We start from the raw sequence: 23,965 nt of genomic DNA, 5'->3' as shown, positions 1-23,965 counted from the left end.
ATAGTGTGGTAGCTAAACGCTACACTACCGCTCCCCACTCCACAAAAACCCACGTACGCTTTTGAGATCAGTCTGTCACAGCGCGGGGAATCAAACTAAAACTATTTTGAAATGTTCATACCAGATAAGGGGCCACTGTGCGATAAAGATTTTTTTTCAGAAGCGACCTGGCCACAAATGACAGCTCATGTGGAACTTTATAGCAGTCGCCAATTACTCTAAGCCAAAAATACGCATCTCGAGACTCACACACAACCGGTGACCTGTGCCAGGCTGGGTGCACTTAGAGGGCGTGAAGAGTAGTGTGGAATGCTCGCTCCTGGCAGGTCACGGGACAGATCCTCAAGTGTTGTGGGTTAACGGCTAACTCACTCACACACACAAAGACAAAGATGCCCCGTATAGACATAATATACTCTTGGGGCAAGTGCTGTTAGCGAGTAAGCACCCATGAAGACCCAGCACAGCACTCGAGGGGGTGGGTGGCCAACAACCACGCCCGATCGCCTTTGTCTCCCCAATGGCGATGTTTACACACCGCACCAGGTACTCATTTGAGTCGAACTAGGAGCCACAACACACGCACACGCGCGCGCACGCACCTGTACACACACACACACGCACCTGTACACACACACACACACGCGCGTGTAAAATCGTTTGTGAAATAAATTTATTGGGAGCAAATTATGCACGATTGCGCGCGTCTATATTTAAAAAGGAAATTAAAGTTGGATAACATCGGGGTTAAGGGTACGAAATACACGGCAATAAGCCGATTCCTATATCGGCTCAGCCTCCACAATGAGAGTTCAGCTTTCGTTTGCAAGAGTCGAACATTTATATTTATTAAAGGCTTCTACGTACATCATGCACCGAAATACTCTTAAAGAACAAAGCATCATTGTCTTAAGTTCGACTATCAAACTATACACGAATATCTCTAGCACTAAACAGAGAACACAGTTTATAATATGGGGAAGCACGATAATGCATGGATTTGTCTTTTTTGTGTGTGTTATTTTTTGTGGATTTTTTTTACGTATTTAAATCTCGTATTATTATAAATAACTTTTGACACATCTTTCAAATAAATATATATATCGTACTGACCATAAACAGGATAAAATTGACAATTTTTGTTTTGTGTTTTTTCGTGTGTTTTTGATCTGTGTTCTTCAGTCACGTCACGGTTTATCGATTGTTTATTACAGGAATCGTGTATTATTAACCAGGGGTGGGGAGGATTAGGTGGAGGGGGTAAAGATGAGGAGGAGTAGGAAGATGAGGAGGATGAGGGACCATAGAGGAGGTGTATAGAGGAGTAGGAGGATGAGGAGGAGTAGGAGGATGAGGAGGAGTAGGAGGATGAGGAGGAGTAGGAGGATGAGATGGGGGGGAGGATAGAGGATGGGGGAGGCGGATATTCCATAGTAACGAACAAAAATTACAGAAAAAAAACACATCACTTTTAAGTGCAATATATGTTTGCTTAATATATATAAACATAATGATGACATCATAACGTGAAATAAAATAGAATATTTAAATTGTCTCCATCCATCCCGAAAGAAAGAACACAAAACACTTTTTTTATTTTTTAAATAAATACTGTGAGATAACGTTGTCACATTCGCTCGCTCTCTCTCGTTTCAAGCATTTTATAAACGAAAAATTCAAGACGCCTTCTCGGTTGACTTCTTCAATGTATATACAATGACCCTGTGAGTTCGAATACATTAACGTCTGGCTTTGTATCGTTATAGTTTATACAAGCACTAAGCATGTAAGGTAGGTAGTAATAATAATCATAACAATATGAAGTTTGTATGCATATAGGTTACAAAATGTTCCAAATCTTTAACCCTAGGACGACATGGCTGACATAAACAACAAACAAACAACAACAAATGACGTCACTGACTTCATCAACAAACAAACCTCCTATAACTGGTAGAAACAAAAAAATATAAGCATGAATTTTTGTTTGCCTAAGTGGAACTTTGTTATATTTTTCAATTCAACTTGTAAAAAAAAAATGTGGTTACTTTTCATCAGTTTAACCACATTCTCTGAAAGATACAACGCGCACGTGCGTGTAGTTTTTACCCTGTATTTTTAAAGCACAAGTTTAAGTGGCGGAGCGTGGGGGAAGGGGGGGGGGGTGCGTCTTATAATCCGGTAAGTGTTGAAGTGTTTCACGTGTCTTTTTGTGTGTGACAGATGAGATTTGTGGAACTCTCCAACTGCGCCAAATATGAGACTCAGACAAATTATTTACAACAACAAAAACACAAACGATATATTTTAAATAAGTGATTGTAAAACAAACCCCACAACAACAACAACAACGATCAGTTTGGTCATTGGCTGATCTGAGCTGATTTCACGAAGACTGACTCGAGAGTTGGCCAACGCATTTGTTTGCTTTATCACCCTGGGATTGGAACCGGGGAATTTTTTTCAAGGTTGGCTGGCAGCAAAATGAATAGCGGCTCTCCTAATAATGAGCATGAGCCCACTGCTTAGACCAGGGGCGGGGAACGTCCGGCCCGGGGGCCGTATAGGGCCCGCGAAATCATTTGGTCTCTGGCCCTGCCAAGGCAACCGCAGGCGGGACTCGAAATTCAATGAATCTAGGAGAGCAAACCTGGAAAAGCAGTTGCGAGTAGCAGCAACATCGTCAATACCAGCCAACATCATCACGCGCCTCGCCAAAGAGATGCAGTTCCAGCCATCGCATTAGGGGTGAGTTAATTAAATGTTTGACCAAATATAACAGGCTAATTTTTAAGTTGTTAATTTTGTATGGCCCGTGAATGATGTTATAAATATCAAAATGGCCCATGGCAGAAAAAAGGTTCCCCACCCCTGGCTTAGACGGTCACGTCATCTCATCATCATCCATGGTCTGTCCACTGCTAGATGAAGGCCTCATACAAGCCGCAACCACCTCTCACTATCTGCTCATAATAATAATTATAATCCACCTTGCACCTTGACACGGATATCAACTCGACACTCTCATAACTATAGGTGAAATAATTACGACAATAATATGAATAATAGTTATAATAATAATCGTAGAAACATATTTAGAATCCACCCACATTATCTGGCCATTACCTGGCTACGTTGTCTTTTAAACAAAACCAAAATGCCACGAGAACGTGCAACGTGTACATAACCACACCCCATGAGTTGCACAGGGTCATCTATATCTCACGTATTGCAAGGGTTTGAAATTATTATTGGAGGATGTGAGAATGAGGATCCATAGTAGAGAGGTTTGACACTTCATAACCATCATCACTAACATCATCGCCATCACCACCACCATCATCACCATCATCATGCTACTGCCCGCGAATGTGATGCTAGATGTGTGTGTATGCAGGTGTGTGTATGTATGCACGTGTGTGTGGGGAGTGGTATTGTAGTGGTTAGCGCTACGCTGCGCTTCTAACCCAGCTCGATACCAGCTCACGGCCACCACCAGTGACGATTATCTAAACCGGTCCTGGGCCTCTCCTATGTCGACTTAGCCTCAAATGAGCACCTGGTACGGTGTGCAAACATCTTCACTGGGGAGATGAAGGCGGCCGGGCGTGATGTTGGCCACCCACCTCCTCGTGTGCCGTGCCGGCCTTCATAGTTGCTCGCTAACAGCACTTGCCCCAACAGTCTGTTAAGGCTATCCGGGGGGTCGTTGTGTGTGTGTGTGAGCGCGCGTGGGGGAGCAGTGGCGCTGTGGTTAGCGCACCACGCTACGAATCCGGCTGTGACCCCAGTTCGATCCCCGCTCGCGACCAATACTAGAACCGGTCCTGCGCCTCATCTAGGTGCACTCTTCCTCAAAAGAGTACGGTACCCTGCGCTTTGTGAACATCCCCACAAGGGAGACAAAGGCGGCTGGGCATGGATTCAAAAGCCATGGCCATACAACCCCACCGTGTGCCAGACAATGCCATGCCATCCTTAATAGGTGCTCGCTAACAGTGCCAGCTCATTTACCCTGTACAACTAAACCGAGGATCTTTGCAAGTGTGTGTGTATGTATGTCAGTGTGTCCTTGTGTGTGCAGGTTTATGCCAATGTATATGTGCGTCTGTGTGCATGTGTGTACGTATGTGTTCTGCGTGTAGACATCAGCACTGGGGAGACGAAGGCGGCCGGGCGTGGTGTTGTACCGTGCCGGCCTTCACTTGTGCTACTCGCGAACAGTCTGGTAAAGGCTCGATGGAGGACATTTGCATGTGTGTTCATCTATACACACATGTGAGTTGAAGAGCACATACCTGTCAACCCATACGGTTTAGACGTATTCTTGAACGGGGAAATTGAGTTTTCATGTCCATACGGCGTCCAGCTGTTTAAAAAAAACCAATACGTTTTTGTCTATGTTTGTGTTTCTTCCTTGTGATGGGACTTTGTAGGATGAACGCTGAGATTTATAAGGGGCAATGAAGTCTGAATTGGTCTGTAATAAGGTAGGGCACTGCTAAGGGGTTGACAGGTATTAGTGTGTGTGTGTGTATGCGAGTGACATTGTGTGTCGCCGTGCCACGCGTGTGCGTAAACATTCGCATCTTTCCTTCACATCGCAAAGGTTTTTCACAGATTTGCCGTACGCCATAGCCCTCTCAGCCCTACCAAGTGTGCCATAGAGATACTCATTATGACGTCACTTCCGCCACACCCCCCACCACCACCCCCTCCCCTCGGGATCCGCTTCCAAATGACAAGTTGAGGCTCGTTATACGCGCTTCACGCGCCCGATGATTGCTAAACAATTTTAGCGAGTGCGAGGCCTTCAGTGTGTATGTGTCTTTGTAAGAATGTGTGTTCGTGTATGTCTTTTGTCTTCGTACGTGAATTGTTGTATGTGTGAACGTGTGCGTACTGTGCACGTGTGTATGTGAATGTGCGAGTACATTTGTACGTATGTCTTTGTACGTGTATGTGTGTGCATGTATGTGCATTTACGTGTGCACGTGTGTGTATGTGTACGTCAAGGAGTGTGAGTGTGTGTCTACGTACGTGTTTATGCGTGTACGTACGTGTACGTGCGTATGTGTGTAAGGTGTACTGGCCACCGATCCCCTCGTGTGCCGTGCCGGCCTTCATAGGTGCTCGCTAACAGTACTTGCCCAAACAGTCTGCTAAGGCTATAGGGGGATCTTTGTCTTTGTGTGTACCTGCGCATGTATGTCACGTGTGCACGCGTGTGCATGTGCGTAGGTGCCTACGTGCGTTCCACGTGACGTAGGGCGCTGATTCAACATTCTCTACATCAACGTGGGCAATCATCGGGTAAGTTTAGCGTGTAGCAGCAGCCGATTGTACTCACAACAAAGGAATGGGCAAAACTCGGAGAGCAAATGGGGGGTTCGTGAAACCTTCCCTGAAACCGCTCGCCCCGCTCAACAACAACAACAGCAACAACAAAAAGTGTCAGGGTCCACGCCCCCGATTGCTCGGTCGCGCAACTTGGTCGCACGCAACCAATCGCTGCAACCGGTTGACTGCAACCGATCGAAATGTCACCGCTGCTGCAACTCCTCGCTCAGATGCGGGCGAAGCAGTTGGCAGGCGATTTTGCGTCGCTCCGCCGACGGAGTGCTCGGGCGTGGACGCCCAGGGCTTTGGGCTCTAACAACAAACACATTTTTTTCTTCCAAATGTAGCCGTTGGTGTTCTGATGCCACACGCAACAACAAATTCGCTACACCACCACCAGCACCACCACCAGCAGCAGCAACATTACGAGAGGTCTCCAAATTACATCATCATCATCGTCGTCGTTGCCATCAACGTTTGCTGAACAACAATGGAATGTACGTGACACATAAATAACATCGACGTGTATAATACGTACGCGACTATTGCCTACCAACTCCGTGATATTTTTTCTTCTTTAATTATAAAGAATCACCCAGCCCCCCCCCCTTCCCCCACCATCATCAGCATCATCATCCCCTTGGCACTGACCTAATCACACGGCACAGGCGACTGTGACCAACATTGCGGTGCAGAAACCAGGCTCGCTCTCACTCAAAGAGTCTACACAGTTTAGAACGTGCGTATGAACGGACTGTCGGGGCAGGTGGGGTGGTTAGCGAGCGCCTATTAAGGCAAGCGATGCGTGTGTGAGTGTGAGAGAGAGAGAGAGATAGGGTGAGCTAGCGGCAGTGGGTTAGCGCTGTGCTGCGCTACAAACCCGACGACTCGAGTTCGAATTCCGCTCACGGCCACCAACACCAAGGGAGCCGTCCATAAATGACGTCACGCGATTTTGGACGATTTTTGACCCCCCCTCAAATATGACGTCACAAAGCTCTGCCCCCCCCCCAAAAAATATATATTTCCATTTTGAAAAGAAAACATGCTTCAAATCGCTTTAAACTATTGTCATCGTATTCTTAGCTCTTTCGGTAAAGTCACCACGTTGAAGGGAAACAATAAAATAATAAAATATATATAAAACAATAAAAATTCTCACGACGTTTCGACCATAACACAAACGGTCGTCATCAACATGCAAACCGACACACCTGATGACGACCGTTTGTGTTATGGTCGAAACGTCGTGAGAATTTTTATTGTTTTATATATATTTTATTATTTTATTGTTTCCCTTCAACGTGACTTTACCGAAAGAGCTAAGAATATGAATTACTGCAGTCACGAAAGCTTTAAATCAAAATTTATTGTCATCGTAGTGCGTATTTAATGTGGCGCTGTACTCTGTTGTAGGAGAAAACATTTATTAAAAGTCTATTTAATTAAGTAGAACGTGTTGTCTATATTTGTTTAAAGTTGCGCATTTTGATGTGACGTCACATTTATCAAACTCCCCCCCCCTCGTCACACATCGTCACAAATGTCTGACCCCCCCCCCCCCCCAGGTGCGTGACGTCATTTATGGACGGCCCCCAAGTGACGATTATCTGAGCCGGTCCTGCGACTACCCCGAGGTCGACTCAGCCTCAAATGAGTACCTGGTGCGGTGTGTAAACATGCCCACTGGGGAGACAAAGGCGGCCGGGCGTGGTGCTGGCCACCCACTCCATCGCGTGCCGTGCCGGCCTTCATAGGGATAACTCGCTAACAGCGCTTGCCCCAACAGTCTGATCAGGCTATTCGGGGGATCTTAAGTATTTTATGAGAGAGATAGGCGTTAGTGTGGTTGTGGCCAGAAATGATTGAGGCCCAACCGACCGACCGCCTTTGTCTTCCCCGGTATGGCCGTTTACGAGGTACCAAAGTTTAACTAGAGGAAGCCCACACCGGTGCAAGATAAAGGTGCAGATCCTGCAATGGCATGGAGTAGGGTGATTGATAGGGTCTGGTTGGCTGTGTCGGGCAGTGTTAGGGATAGGGCTAGTGTCTGGTTAGCTGGCTGTGGTAGCCAGTGTAGGTTTAACACTTAGTAGGGTTTCATTCATTCATAATACAGGTTTTTTTTTTGGGGGGGGGGGGGTTAGATCGCGTAAATATATACATGTGTTGTGAAACCCGCCACCACCCGGCACAGCCAACTAGTAAGGTTTGTCACGTAAACAGAACGTGCCAAATCGTCACTAGTACAGCACACCGGAGTGTTGGAGAACCAAGCCACAGCATTTACAATTTGAAAAAAAACTCCTGTATGTAGGGTTAGCCAGAGGGTTAATGTCTGGTTAGCTCGCTGTGGTGGCGAGTGTTGTTTGGGCTCGGGGTAGTGTTATGGGCTGGTAGTGCTGACTATCGGCACTTGCCCGGACAGTACGTTCGTCTAAACTAGGTAATAATCTTAATCAAAGATGCCCATTCACATGAACATACCAACACTCCTACACTCATTCACACACTCACGTGCACTCATACAAACACTCACATACACTCATACATACTCATACATGCAATCATTACATCCACTCATACAAAGACAAATATCCCCCGTATAGCCTCGAGCAGGCTGTTGGGGCAAGTCCCGCCGTCACGGCACACAAGGAGAATCACACCCGGCCGCCTTTGTCTCCCTCCTGGCGATGTTTACACGTCGAGCCAGGTACTCATTTAAGGCTGAGTCGACCTTGGGGAGGCCCAGGACCGGTTTGGATAATCGTCACTGGTGTTGGCCTTGAGCGAGAATCGAACGCTGGTGGCTGGGTTAGTGACGCAGCGCGCTAATCGCTGCACCACCGCTCCCCACACACACGTACTCTCATACACTCTCCCTGTCACACACACTCTCATACACTCTCCCTGTCACACACACACGCACTCTCATACACTCTCCCTGTCACACACACACACTCATACACTCTCCCTGTCACACACACACACTCTCATACACTCTCCCTGTCACACACACACGCACTCTCATACACTTTCCCTGTCACACACACTCTCATACACTCTCCCTGCCATACACGTACTCTCATACACTCTCCCTGTCACACACACTCTCATACACTCTCCCTGTCACACACACACACACACTCTCATACACTCTCCCTGTCACACGCACTCTCATACACTCTCCCTGTCACCCACACACACACACGCACTCTCATACACTCTCCCTGTCACACACACACAAACTCTCATACACTCTCCCTGTCACACACACACACGCACTCTCATACACTCTCCCTGTCACACACACACACACTCTCATACACTCTCCCTGTCACACACACTCTCATACACTCTCCCTGTCACACACACACACACACTCTCATACACTCTCCCTGTCACACACACACTCTCATACACTCTCCCTGTCACACACACACTCTCATACACTCTCCCTGTCACACACACACTCTCATACACTCTCCCTGTCACACACACACACTCTCATACACTCTCCCTGTCACACACACACACTCTCATACACTCTCCCTGTCACACACACACTCTCATACACTCTCCCTGTCACACACACACACACGCACTCTCATACACTCTCCCTGTCACACACACACAAACTCTCATACACTCTCCCTGTCACACACACACACTCTCATACACTCTCCCTGTCACACACACACTCTCATACACTCTCCCTGTCACACACACACACGCACTCTCCACTGTTTACATATCACAGGTGAATCACCACCACCACCACTGTCTCACTTGTCCACCAACACCACCACGACCACCACAACCACCACCACTCATCCAACCTAACCTACACCCCCATCCTACACCCACCCCTACCCCCACAGCAACATCAACAACAACATCAAACGACAATAACGACGACGACGACAACAACAACGACAACAACAACCCTGGAGTCAAACTCCAAACCACTGAGTCTCATCGGGCACACCTTCTCCGCGTCCTCCTCCATCCCCCCGCCGCTACAGGTGCGTCAGTTTGGGCACATCCTGGAGGCCCGGTGGTGGAGGGTGGTGCGTCGACAAGTCGGTGTAAGTCGGATGCTGGTTACAGGCCGCGTGCGGATGGTGCCCGCCGCTTATCTGTCCGTTAAAATCCAGAGTGACGGGCGACGAGTGGTGATGCCCCGGCGGCGGGAGGTGAGAGAGATTGAACATCGCCGGTCCGGCCGATTCCACGAAGCCGCCGCCACCTCCGCCCCCTCCGCCTCCCTGCACGTACACGGGGCTCCCCGCCTGCTGCAGGCCGCCTCCACCGCCTCCGCCGCCTCCGCCGCCGCCGCAGAAGCCGTCGGCGCCCTGCAAGGGGTGCGAGCCGTAGTCGGGCACCATGGGCGCCCCGCCGTAGCGCTTGGGGGTCGGCGGGCAGTTTGTGAGCGCCGCTCCGTACGCGCCCGTGTGGATGCCGTACGCGCTGTGGTGCGACTTGGGGAACGACGTGGGCGAGCTGACGTCGTAGCCGATGCCGATGCCTCCGCCGCCTCCTCCGACCACGCCGCCGCCGCCGCCCATGAGGCCGCCGTTGCCCAAACCGTGCAGGGGGTTGCCGTAGCCGCCGGGCAACCCTCCGGCGACCCCGCTCAGCTGGGGGCTCCGGCTCGGCGAGTGGCCGCCGCCCGGCGAGCCCATGATGCCCTTGGCCTTCTGGTCCTTCTTGTACTTCATGCGCCGGTTCTGGAACCAGATCTTGATCTGGCGCTCGGTGAGGTTCAGCAGGTTGGCCATCTCGACGCGGCGTGGCCGGCAGAGGTAGCGGTTGAAGTGGAACTCCTTCTCGAGCTCCACCAGCTGGGCGCTCGTGTATGCGGTGCGCGCCCGCTTGGACGGGGGACCTCCCGGCGGACTCTTGTCTCCGCCGCCACTGCCACCGCACGAGTTCTCTCCTGGTGGCGGTGATGGTGGTGGTGGTGATGCGTCCACCATCACCACAGACACGTAGGGGGAGAGGGGGAGTGGGTGGGGGGAGGCAGTCGGGATGGAGGTGAGAGGTGAGTTGGGTTTGGGGAGAGATTTTTTTTGGAGGGGGTTGGTGAGTGAGATTGACAGGTGGAGTGGTGAGTGGGTGATGGATGGAGGGGGGGGGGATTGCAGGGGGAGGGGGTGAGGGAGGACGTTTAGGAAAAGTGGATGGATGTAAGATGATTTTGGAAATATTGCAGAGAGTAATTAGGGGTGGGTGGGGGGGGGTGAGCGTGGATGGTGAGTGGAGGGGGGATATGAGTTGGAGAGATACGTGGGGGGGGGGGGGGTAAGGTGGAGAGGGGGAGGGGGTGTTTAGTACAGCACAGGCAAAATAATATAGGCAAGGAAATCAATTAAGTAGCACGTATCAACTCCTTTCTTAATGAATTCATTGATTTATTTACGTTATTTAAATATTCCATGTGCTTATTACACATCGTGTTAACGCAATAAAATGTGTTAATTAATTACAATACATCATCCCCTGTACATAAAAGAAAGTGTTGGAGTGATAGACTAACATTTGTCTATTGCTATTGTTTCTGCTGCTGACGATGATAATGCTGCTGCTGCTGATACTGCTCATGATAATGACACTGCTACCATCATCACCATCACTGCTGTACGAAGGCCTCACCTGCCCGTTGCTGCATGAAGACAACTTAATAAACAGCACTGCTGAGTTGAGCTCAGCAGGATATAAAACGGGATCGTAGCCAAAGTCAAGCAAAAACGACGCGACTGAAAAAAAACACCCAACCCAACTCAGCTCAGCGTGTCAACTGGGGCTCGGGCGGTTTTCGAAGGCGGGCGGGGATCGACGCGGGATGCCAAAAATTGTTGACGAAGGGCATGGCCGGCGCCGGATGGAGGGGAGTTTTCCGGCAGCCCTCATTATCCCGACTGAGCCGAAAAGCCGCGTCGGATCAGACGATGTTTCGGCAACAGATCGCGACGATGACTTTCGAAGGGAGGAAGCTGCTTTTGCCGCTTGTGTTGGGTTTGATGGCGCACGATTTAATGCCCCGCTGGAAGCGATGGAGTCAATCCCTCGCCGTCGTTGCCGGCCGCGGTCTATCCATTGCTGGATGAAGTCCACCTCCAAAAGCCATCGGCCCAATGAATACGACTAAACTTTATTTTTTAATTTGACCAAGCAAGGGCCCACTGAGCTATAGAGCTCTTTTACAGAAGCGACTTGGCCACGAATGATAGTTCAACGAAGTGGGCTTAATTACTCCAAATGCTTTGTTGATTCTAAATGAGGAGCGAAAAACCAGAGGACGCACATTCCAAATATACAGTAGCCGTCAGGGTCGGGATCGAACCCACAACCTCCTGTATAGCAGGCGAGGGAGTTAACATCTAGCAACGGTCCCACAATTGTAACAATGTCCGCCAATTTAAAGTTAACCTATTCATCAGGTTAACATTATTCTTCATCGGCATGATCATCATTGTCTGCCGTGATGTACACACTGCTGGATGGAAGACCTCACGAAGCCACCGGCCAATACATCTCACGGTCCCGGGAACAATTGCAGCGATTGAGGCCAATTTCAAGTAAACTTATTAATCAAGATGAAGTAATTCTTCATCATCTGCATCATCATCATCGTTATTATTGTCAGGCATAATCAATCCACTGCTGGATGAATACATCCAGCTATCGTCATTTATTGCAACCCTTCCATGTAATGATCCTAATAATAAGCCATGGTTTCTCCACTGCTGGATGAATGCCTTCCCAAAGCTGCCACCATCCCTTCTCAAGTTCCTAGCGATGTCGCAAACCATCTTGGCTCCTCCGCAAGAGCTGAGCCCATTGCTCCATCTCCACGCAATGCGTGACTCTCACAAACGAACCAACGGAATGTGAGGCTGGATTCAATGGATTTGCACCAAAATCGCGACTGAGCCAAATGCGGAAGTATGGTCAAACAACCCACCCGATGGCTGACACGGCGTTGTGAGTGAGGCCTTCATCCAGCAGTGAACTGATAATGAGCTGTTTCTTTTATTTATTAAATATTAGTAGATTCCCACACGCACGTAGATACCCATAGACTCATAAATACCCACTTGACTCACACAGAGACCCATAGATTCACACAGAGACCCATAGACGCACACAGAGACCCATATATTCACACAAAGACCTTCGGACTAACTCAAAGACCTAAGATCTGCATAGAGCCGGGTCACCTGAGTTTGATTCCAGGTCATGGCTACAACACCAGTAGTGAGCGACTGGTCAAGCCAACCCCAGCTCACCTCCCTCTCCCCCACCCTCTCCCCCCACGCCTCCTCACCAACCCGCATTGACCAGTGCGGTGAAGTATGCTCAAGACCCCCCCCCCTCCCACCCTACCATCCTCCCCTTCTCCAGCCCCTGAAGAGGCCTCCATCCAGCAGTGGATTTGACAAAGCGACTGCCAATTAAAAAGAACAATAATCGACGGCTGTTCAGCGATTGTGACATTTCGGGGGCATTCTGCGCGGAACGCCCAGCCAGCAGAGAGCAGTGAACCACCCAGTCGCGTCTTCCGAGGTCACTTGCCAGGACCTCAATTATTGAACCACAGTCGAGGGGGCACACCCTGCACCATCGTTTAGGAATAAGTGAGGACTTCCTGGCAACAAAATTAAATCTCATCATTATGAGCAGTATTATTATTATCGTTACGGAAATGTTTGACTCGCCGACCCTGCGATTATCTAAAGGGTGCTGGGCTGAACCGGCTCCATGTAAAACAAAAAAACCACGACGCGAAGTTATTCGTAATGGAGCAAACGAGAACTTCGCTGGAGACCTCCACAAAAACTCGTTCTCAACCTTGTTGGGGTCTCATCGGCAGGATGCACGGCCTCTCAAAACGAATGATGGGTGCCTACCCACAGCTGTTATTGGCAGGAAGGGCGCCGCGGTGGCTCGGAGATGTTAACTACCTCGCCTGGTATGCAGGAGGTCGTGGGTTCGATCCCGACCCTCACGCCTGCTGTAGATTTGGAGTTTACAGGGTCTCTCTCTCTCTCTCGCCGTGGTCGCATGGATTTTTCTCCGGGTCCTCCGGTTTTTCCCTCCACATTTAGAAGCAACGTCACGCGATTACAGAGTATTTGGCTGCTGCTATACATGCCCACACGTTGATAAGCCACTTCGTTGAGCTATAATTTGTGGCTCAGGTCGCTTCTGATAAAAAGAGCTGTATAGCTCAGCGGGTCTGATCTGGGAAAATGAAAATAGTTGAGTAGTTTAGTTATATAAGTGAAACTTTAATATCTAAAAAAAATAGTTTACTTTGAACACTCCAATCTACACGATAGCTCCCCCCTGTTGATTGAAAGGGAAACGTTTGTGGGGCTCAGTGTGCAAATAAATACATAGATGAATAAATTGGCTCCAGATCCATATCTCCATAAAATAAAATGTATTATTCCACAACCCAGGGGCCTTCCAGGATAATTGTATGATGATGGTCATCATCATGATCATCATTGTCATCTTCAGACAATCAATCAATTCACTGATTGAAGGTGCATGTGCTGTGGAGAAGGGACATTGCCCGAAACGTTGGCAATTATACATATTTTAAGGCCACGCAGTGTTGTTGACAAGTGTGTCGAGTTTGCTGTTGTTGTTCTTGTTGGTTGTGTTTGTGCACCGCTGCCAAAGCAGCAGCAGTGGCAGCATCACCGAAATAACCTGATAACGGCATGGAGGCCCTTTTCAAGCATACTTCACCATGCTGGTCAGTGCGTTGTCCATGGTGGCGCGGGTAGGGAGTGAATATTGGCTCCCCTGGTTCATAGCACATTGCGCTAACCACTGTCCCACCGCCCATGCATACATGTCATCTATCTGTATGTCATACATACATCAACTCATTTCTAGAGACCTGCTTTTTTGGGTTTAGTTTGTTGTCCTTCCCCCCGCACTACCGAGTAGCGCGATTGGCTACGTATGGTGCGAAAGAAGTTCAACATTCATACATATGAGTCTAGGTCTATGGTCGAGGCCTATGGTTCCCTATGTATCTCTATGGGTCTCTGTGTAAGTCTATGGATCTCTAGGTGAGTCTATGGGTCTCTGTGTGAGTTCATGGATCTATCTGTGAGTTCATGGATCTCTCTGTGAGTTCGTGGTTCCCTATGTATCTCTATGGGTCTCTGTGTAAGTCTGTGGATCTTTCTGTGAGTCTATGGGTCTCTGTGTGAGTTCATGGTTCCCTACGTCTCTCTATGGGTCTCTGTGTAAGTCTATGGATCTTTCTGTGAGTCTACGGGTCTCTGTGTGAGTTCATGGTTCCCTATGCATCTCTATGGGTCTCTGTGTAAGTCTATGGATCTTTCTGTGAGTCTATGGGTCTCTGTGTGAGTTCATGGTTCCCAACGCCTCTCTATGGGTCTCTGTGTAAGTCTATGGATCTTTCTGTGAGTCTATGGGTCTCTGTGTGAGTTCATGGTTCCCTACGTCTCTCTATGGGTCTCTGTGTAAGTCTATGGATCTTTCTGTGAGTCTATGGGTCTCTGTGTGAGTTCATGGTTCCCTACGTCTCTCTATGGGTCTCTGTGTAAGTCTATGGATCTTTCTGTGAGTCTATGGGTCTCTGTGTGAGTTCATGGTTCCCTACGTCTCTCTATGGGTCTCTGTGTAAGTCTATGGATCTTTCTGTGAGTCTATGGGTCTCTGTGTGAGTTCATGGTTCCCTATGTATTCCTTCGGGTCTCTGTGTATCCCACCCTACCCCTCCCCCTGGACCTCCTACTGACCCATACACCTGTCCCTCTCACACACAAAAGGCAAAGACCCCCCCTACCCCCCCCCCCCCCCGCATCACCTGTAACAGACTGTAGGGGCAAGTGCTGTTAGCGAGCACCTATGAAGGCCGGAACGGCACACGAGCGGGTGGGTGGCCAGCACCACGTCCGGCCGCCTTTGTCTCCCCGGTGGCGATGTTTACACACCGCGCCAGGTACTCATTTGAGGCCGAGTCAACCTGGGGGAGGACCAGGCCCCAGTTCAGATAACCCTCACCAGGGGCTGGCCTTGAGCAGCTATCGAACTCGGCTCTCCGTGGGGGTGTGGCGGGGGTCAGTCGCGCTGGGCCACCGCTCCCCGCACGCTCCCACAGCAGCACGGACCACCATCCCCTCCGCGGCGTCGTCTCCATGCAGCCGCGTGCGCTAAACACCAACCCCCCCCCGTTACCACACGGCCCTTCTCACTTTCAAAGCCGAGTCAGCCGCGACGCTTCATCCGTCTCTCTCGTGTTCCCCCCTCCCCCGCCCCCCAGGGTTCCCCCCCCCGCCCGTGCACCACCACCCCCCCCTGCCACCTCTCCCCCTCCCCTTGGAATCCCCCACCTCAGCGAGGAGGCTCTCTGTTTGTCGTCTAAACTTGCTCCACGCCATAGCCCTTGAGCCCAGCCAGACACAGGTATGTGTTTCACTTGTCCGTGTACCCATTAAGCACGGGGGAGACAAAGGCGGCTGGGCGTGGTTGCCAGCCCAGACTGTTGAAGAAAAAAATGCAAAAAAATAAAAATATATATTTGGCCCTTCTCCACAGCACATGTACCTTCAATCAGTGGATTGATTATAGCTGATGATCATCATCATTATACAATTGTCCTGGAAGGCCCCTGGGTTGTGGAATAATACATATTTAATTTGATGGAGATATGGAGCCAATTTATCTATATATGTATTTGCATATTGGGCCCCACAAACGTTTCTCTTCAAGTCAACAGGGGGGTGGGGGGTGTGACTATCGTGTAAATGAGAGTGTTCAAACTAAACTATTTTGAGAGGCATTGGGTCTCTCTGTGTGTCTATGTTGTGTGTCTCTCTCTGTGTCTCTGTGTTGTCTCTCTCTGCTTGTGTGCCTGCCTGTGTGTCTCCGTGTCTGTATTTTGTCTCTCTCTCAAATTTAGTTCTACCTGATGACGGTTGCTTGTGTTGCAATCGAAACGTCGTACTCTATTATTTTATTTATTTTATTTCTACGTGATTTTACCGAAAAGAACCAAAGAGTATTTTTGACGTATTAAAGTTTCGCTTATATAAGCTCAACTGCTCACGTATTTTTTTTAGTTTTACCAGGTAAGGCCACTTAGCTAGCTATTCAGCTCTTTTTTTCAGGAGCAACCTGGCCATCACGAGTGACAGATCGACGAAGTGGCTTACTGTCACGCGGACATTTGTAACAGAAGCCACATATTCTTGGTTTTGTTTTATTGTTTCCCTTCTACGTGAAAGATCCAAGAATAGGAATCCCTGCAGTCACGAAAGCTTTAAATCAAAATAGAAGCCACATACTTGATTCTAAACCTGGAGGAAAAAACCTGAAGGACCCGCGTTCAAAATCCACAGGACCACGGGGAGAGAGAGAGAGAAATACATGCAAGCTCTAAATATACAGGCGTCAGGGTCGGGGATCGAACCCACATGAAATGAGTGGGATTATAAAGTCAATCACTCATTGGCAGTGGAAATAAATCCGTGCGACTGTGTCAACCAACTTAGGTTGCACTGCTATCGGTATGTAGTCCCGAGGTGGATTATATACCGGTAGTGCCTTTGCATTTATGCTATCGAATGGTCCTGGGCCTCCCCTACGTCGACTCAGCCTCGAATGAGTACCAGGTGCTGCGGTGTGTAAAGCATCTCCAATGGGGAGACAAAGGCGGCTTGGTGCTGGCCACCCACTCCTTCGTGTGCCGTGCCGGCCTTCATAGGTGCTGCTCGCTAACAGCACTTGGCCCAACAGTCTGTTGAGGCTATACGGGGGAACTTTGTCTTTGTTGACCAGTTCAAATGCCTTTGGGGTACACTTATCGCTAATGTGTACAAATGAAGTCATAGATTGCCTATACAATAAGTCTTGCTGACACAGCAAGTTTCTACAGCCCATTACACACACACAGTACACACACACACGCAATAACCCCTTAGGCTGATATGTACGGGCTTATTCATTTAACCTTCACACACACCCGGTTCAATTACATTGATTTCTTTTCTATTAAATGTGTCGTCTGTGAAAGTCAGTTCTGTGTGTTCAGCCGTACGGGCATTCGTTTAAAAAACGTTCGCCAATCTCACGCTAAGCATCGCCCGTTATGTGCACAGCCCGTCCGTACAGAACCCAGGCGCAGGTCGTTTCAAAACAATTGGCTTTTCTCTCCCCCCCCAACCAATTCTATTTCAACGAGTTGGCCTGTGGCCGCAATCTACGGTACTAAAGCTGTGGTTTTCACACCTGATGATGATTGCTTGTGTTGCAGTTGAAAAGTCGTGAGAATTTTGTTTTATATTTTTATTATCTTATTGTTTCCCTTCTACGTGACTTTACCGAAAGAACCAAGAATATGAATCCCTGCAGTCACGAAAGCTTTAAATCAAAATTTAAAGCTATGTTGTTTCCTGCTGCACGTATCTGATGATTCTATGATTTGAAACTTAAATCAACAGACGAGTTCAGCCTCTGTGGGCCCTCAACCCTTCCTCTGAAGGCCCCAACCCTTCCTCTGAAGGCCCCAACCCTTCCTCTGAAGGCCCCAAGCCTTCATCTGTAGGCCACAAGCCTTCCTCTGGAGGCCCAAACCTTCCTCTGGAGGCCAAAGCCTCTGCAAGCCCCCAGCACCGCTTCTGTAGGCCCCAACACCTCTTCTGTAGGCCCCAACCCTTCCGCTGTAGGCCCCAACCCTTCCGCTGTAGGCCCCAACCCTTCCTCTGCACCTTTCCTTTTTAGGACTCGCCCCTTTGTATATAAGCCCCACCCTTTTATGATTCGGTTCCACCCCTTCTGCCCAGATACAGCCAGTAAGGGTGGGGGCGGGGTCAGTGGGGGTGTGGGCGGGGTCAGTGGGGGCGGTGTCAGTGGGGGTGTGGGCGGGGTCAGTGGGGGGTAGGGGCGGGTCGGCTTCCTGACGATCAACTAATCAGCAGTGGAGATGGAGCGCGATTAAATCAGCTCGCGTGTACAAGCCTTCATCCAGCAGTGGATTGACCATGACTGATGATGATGAATGATCATGCTGATAATAGCGTGCTATTGGCGTCATACGGCGGAATCGTGATTACGAAGCGCCCCACCCGGGTGTTTGAGAACGGTCCCGCGTAAGTGGATAACGCAGAGCTACATCTGAGATCCCTGCAAGATCGGCAGTTCACGAGCGCTGATTGAAGCAAGCCCGACTCTGTTCACGACACGCTGTGTGTTTGCTTGTCTTGAATCAATGCCGTTGAAATGATGCACTATGGAATGGCCGTCCGGCTGACGGAATGTGTAAAAAAAAAGAATTTTTTTTTTTAGGTGGAGAAATGGATTATATGACGGCGACACATTGCCCGCTGATTTATACTGTATCGGGAATCGGTAAGAGTCGTCGACTACGAAAACAAATGGGAGATCTATTCCATATCGACATAAACGCCCCCCCCCCCCTCCGCCGCCTCCAACTATTCCTGGTATAGCCTCCTCCACTTTACCCAGGGTGACAGTGAGGTCACGAAAGTTCAAAAGTTCAAATATGGTGACCCTCCTCCCCTCGTCCTCCCCGTCCCCCACACCCCCACCCCCAGCTGCATTCCTGAGCCAAAGGCGTTAACAAACTTTGTTCGCGGGTCCCCGCGATCCATCTCGCGGTGTTTACCACTCGCCGCTATTCACACGCAAAGCATTCAGGAGCGGTGACTAGGAGATGTTAACCACCTCGCCTGGTGTACAGGAGCTCGTGGGTGCGATCCCGAGCCTGACAGCTGTCTGTTTTAGAGTTTCCACGGTCTCCCCGTGGTCACGTGGATTTGTCTCCGGGTCCTCCGGTGGTTTTCTCCTCCACATTCAGAATCAACGTCACACTTCTTCTTCTTGGTTCTTTCGGTAAAGTCACGTAGAAGGCAAATAATAAAATAATAAAAAATTAAACATAATCAAAATATTATTATTTTATTATTTCCCTTCTACGTGACTTTACCGAAAGAACCAAGAAGGTGAATCCCTGCAGTCACGAAAGCTTTAAATCGGAATTCAACGTCACACTTTTCAGAGCATTTTGGCGACGGCTGTACATTCACACGCGGCGATAAGCCGCTTCGTCGAGCGGCCATTTGTGATGGCCAGGTCGCTTCTGAAAAAGAGCTTCATAGCTCAGTGGGCCTTACTTGGTACAAATAACATAACATTTTGAATAGTTTATACTCGGGGGATCGGTGTGAGGCTAAGTGGGTTACAGCTACTCCTTATTTCGTACGGCTGCTGATGTAGATGCAGAGCAACGACAATTTCACATTCAGGTGGCCAAGCCACAAAATGGCTTCAGGAGCAACGGAGTGGTGGTGCATCGCTGTGGTGCCTACCTTGGTATTTGTGGATCGGGACATTGCGTCATTTGACGTCGGTGCTGTCTGTTCTGGATGACCCACAGACGCACATTGCTACCGGATAGTTTTAAATTTTCCTTTTGTATATGCCATGCATGTACATTCTTAGTAATGTTCATGTATGTACCTCTATATACATATATACCTAGGCCAACATGATACAGCTATAGGCCTACGTACAATCACATATGCAGTCATCTCTACATAGTCATATATAAACCCACGGTGGCTGAGTTGGTGGCAGTTGTGGTGATAGTGATAGCGGTGGTAGTAGCAGAGGTGTTGGTGATAGTGATTTGGCGATCGTGTTGCTGAGGGTGATGATGTTGTGAATGCTGATGGCGGAGGTGCTGCCGCCGTTATAATAATGTTGACATTCGTGGCGACGTGATAGAGGCGACGATTGTGAGAGTGGCGATGGTGAAGATGGTGATGGTGGTAGTGACTCTGATGTCTGGGTGTTGCTGTATGTCGAACGTAACACCTCTCTCTCTCCTCCCACACCTCCTCACTTCAGCTCTCAGTGTCAAAATCCAGCACGTGGCACTGCGATCCACTGATTCTCACACCTCGAGCCCAGATGCTCTTGCACCCAACCCCACCATAGGAATGTGAAGTTCCCATCACTGGCTCAGAATCAGAGTCAGATTGTTTATCCTGCGGGAGGAATCCGATGAGCTATAGAGCTCTTTTTTCACAGGCGTCCAGTACGGGGCGGGTCAGAAAGTTACAACAACAAGCAAAACAAAACAAAAAAAACACGACGGGATTTTAGAGCATAGGAAAGGTAAACACATTACTAGAAAAAAAAATTGAAGGTAAAAATGCAAAAGAAACGATGTTTTATGTTACCAGGAAAAGCCCACAAGGCCATTAGCTTCCTTTTCAGAAACGACCTGGCCATCACAAATGATAGCTCAACAAAAGTGGCTTATCATCATCATCCTTCATAGCAGCAGCCAAGAGAATCTATCGGCAACAACACTGCCTCGACGCTTGCTGCAGCAGAGAGCCACCTTGTCTACGACTGTGCTTCAGTTCAGTTTCACGAGAACGCTCTCGGTAAATGTCCCCCCACCTCCACCCACCTCGCCTGACCACTAAACCTCAATTTGCCAACTGCGCAACACCCCTCCCCCCCCACTCCAAAAACTCCCCAAAATGAAAGATGTTCTGGGGTTTTAATATTTTTTGTCAAATTTCAACGAAGATGCAGCGGCCCTCTTCCCCATCTTTCTACCCCCCTGCGTGTCACAACCGGTTGAGTTTACGTTTGACGGTGCGCGCGCTTCCACGACGCGATGTAACGGGGCCCGCGTGTTGCCTCAATGAAATAAGAAAATCAACGAAGGTAAAACACACGAGACATATTGGCAGATATTTTTTTTCACACACTCCCACCCCACCCCCCTCCGTCTTCCATACGATTGGCGTAGTGAAATATTTTGGTTACAATTATATTTTTGTTACACCTTGTTCAAAGGTCAGAGATGATAGATAGCTCATAATCAATACCAGAATCCGCTCTGACTCAAACTCGCATGACCAACATCTGCCCAAGCAAGCGCTGCGAGTGACGGACCGACTCACAGACTGACCAATTACATCTCTCTGTGTTGTTCGTGCAGTCACTTGTGACCGGCTGAGACCATCAACTCATTACTACACTCGAGAACCCCGTTTGATCACAACCAAATTTATGCTAGCCTGTGGGCTTGTATGTGAGTCTATGAGTGTCTATGTGAGTCTTTGGGCTTCTATATAAGTCAATGAGTATCTATGCGAGTCTGTGGGCCTCTATATGAGTATATGAGTAGCTATGCTAGTCTATGAGTGTCTATGTGAGTCTGTGGGCCTCTATATGAGTCTATGAGTGTCTATACGAGTCTGTGGGCCTCTATATGAGTCAATGAGTATATATGCAAGTCTATGAGTGTCTATGTGAGTCTGTGGGCCTCTATATGAGTCTACCAGTGTATATGCGAGTCAATGAGTATCTATGCGAGTCTATGAGTGTCTATGTGAGTATGTGGGCATCTATATGAGTCTATGAGTATCTATGCGAGTCTATGAGTGTCTATGTGGGTCTGTGGGCCGCTATATGAGTCTACGAGTGTATATGCGAGTCAATGAGTATCTATGCGAGTCTATGAGTGTCTATGTGAGTATGTGGGCCTCTATATGAGTCTATGAGTATCTATGCGAGTTTATGAGTTTCTATGTGAGTCTGTGGGCCTCTATATGAGTCAATGAGTATCTATGCTAGTCTGTGGGCCTCTATATGAGTCAATGAGTATCTATGCGAGTCTATGAGTGTCTATGTGAGTTTGTGAGCTTCTATATGAGTGGATGAGTATCTATGGGAGTCTGTGGGCTTCTATATGTGAGTCTATATGGTTCTCGATGATGAAAAACAAGAATAGGTTTTACCCTTTCTGGCAATACAACAGGTGTTAAGATATTCAAACACCAAATGGAAACCTTTTGCAAGGAGTCATGCCCGCATTAACCAGACGTACATGTGGTGAACATGCAAACAAAAAAAAAACATGCTCTGATAAGATATGGTATTGCCTTTGAAACTGATTGGCCTACACCAGAGACAGCCTCGTTCTTCAAGGGCTTCGTCTCACCAGTGTGAGACCAGAGAACGCCACAAAGATGAGCAGTTGTATCTATGGGACATTTTCCCCCAGTATCAAATGTCACTTAGTGTTCTCGATATTAAGTCTTTGAGTCTCTATGTGAGTCTATGGATCTCTTTATGAGGCTATGTGTCTCTTATGCGAGTCCAAAAAATGGAAGTCTCTCTGAGAGTCGACGACTCTCGACAGTGAATCTGCGGGGATCTGCGTGATTCTCAGGGTGTCTTTGTAGGTCCACGGGTTCCGATGTTAAGCCAAGGCTATCGGTATTCGAAGCTCAATGTTTTCTGAGTGTGCCACGTGCCCATTGAGGCACCCGCACCTCCCCCATCCTCCCAGTGCTGGGTTATCCTAGTGGCACAAGTAGCTACACATGTAGTAGCTACGGGTCCCGCACTTTCAAGGGCCCGGCGCTAAATGCTTTCAAGCTATCAATTCCGGTTTAGTGATTTTACACTTGCTCTAATACTATAGTACTATACTGCCCTCAACGTTTTTTTTTTTACAAACGACTGGGTCTTTAAGGTTAGAGATTTGTCGTATTTGGCTGTAAAGCAAATGAAAAAATAAAATAACTTTACTATACAAGTAAATATTTAGTGTTTCAATATTTACGTTCTTTTTTGTATTTAGGGCCCCTTTATAACATATGCTACAGGCCCCGCACTAGCTTAATCCGGCATTGCCCCCCCCCCACCTCTCTAAGTCGGCCCTCGTCTCACACTAATCACTCGGTAACGCGTGACTCCACTACGGACTCCCCTCGTCGTCGATACTGCTTGATGGGCAGACGTCGTGTTCATAACACGCACGGGCGTACGCGGACCGTGAGCATTACGGGCTGGCGTCACGTGCCGCGCACGATGACAAAGGGATAGAGAAAAAAAAGCTGAAGAGCGCACACAGAAGGACGCCGAAGGGTGCATGCTGGGAATTGCGCCGAGAGACGGGAAGAGGAAGACGTGGATGTGAATGGGAGGCGTCACTGCGATCTTCATCCAGGGGTAGAGAGACCATGGTGGTGGTGATGATGATGATGATAAAGGGCAGAGATGGATGAGGTGCATGCCTGGAATTGCGCCGAGACACGGGAAGAGTAACACGTGGATCATAAAACAAATGCAAAGCTAGAGACAGCGTATTGATTGTTAAGACCAAGAAGGGATGATGGCCAATGGACAAATATGATCCCAAGAGTATGGCCACGGTGGAGATAGAGCGACGGTAGCAGTTTATGCGCTTTGTGAAGTAAACATAAAATGTATTTTAATTGTCGGGCTTTCGGACGAGCATCATTTGTTTGTAAAACGAGGGCAAAACATTCGACCAGGTTTGACTTCATTGAGGCTCATCAGTTGGGTGTAGCCTCCAACTGACAAGCACACCGGGGTTCCCCTACAATTCATAACGAGGTGTGTGTGTAGGCAGAGTTGGTGAGATTTCAAACTCGTAGTATTGATCACTGCTTACGTTTCCAGAGATGTTGCAATGTTCTATTGTCGCATCACTTCCTGTTGACCTAAGCCTTCCTGGGGTCAGCAGACCCTAGGCAGCTCCTGATTGGCCAACGTGGTC

General features: G+C 48.6%; 1 protein-coding gene across 8 annotated transcripts in view; it reads right to left on the bottom strand.

Moving 5' to 3' along the window:
* Window positions 1–656: 656 nt before the first annotated feature.
* LOC116948663 (homeobox protein Hox-A3-like) overlaps window positions 657–23,965 on the bottom strand; it is a 232,717-nt gene continuing 209,408 nt past the window's right edge. For all 8 annotated transcript variants that reach the window (XM_032965569.2, XM_032965572.2, XM_032965570.2 and 5 more), the window contains one exon: window positions 657–10,279. In XM_032965569.2, coding sequence (XP_032821460.1) covers window positions 9,360–10,279 — 920 coding nt within the window. In that variant the 3' untranslated portion in view covers window positions 657–9,359. The remainder of the gene's footprint in view (window positions 10,280–23,965) is intronic.

The sequence above is a fragment of the Petromyzon marinus genome, chromosome 34 (assembly GCF_048934315.1).
Source record: "Petromyzon marinus isolate PM22_M1 ecotype Great Lakes invasive population chromosome 34, UKy_Petmar_22M1.pri1.0, whole genome shotgun sequence".
Lineage (NCBI taxonomy): Eukaryota > Metazoa > Chordata > Hyperoartia > Petromyzontiformes > Petromyzontidae > Petromyzon > Petromyzon marinus.
The sequence above is the reverse complement of the archived record's forward strand: the minus strand, read 5'-3'. Positions and strand labels throughout refer to the sequence as shown.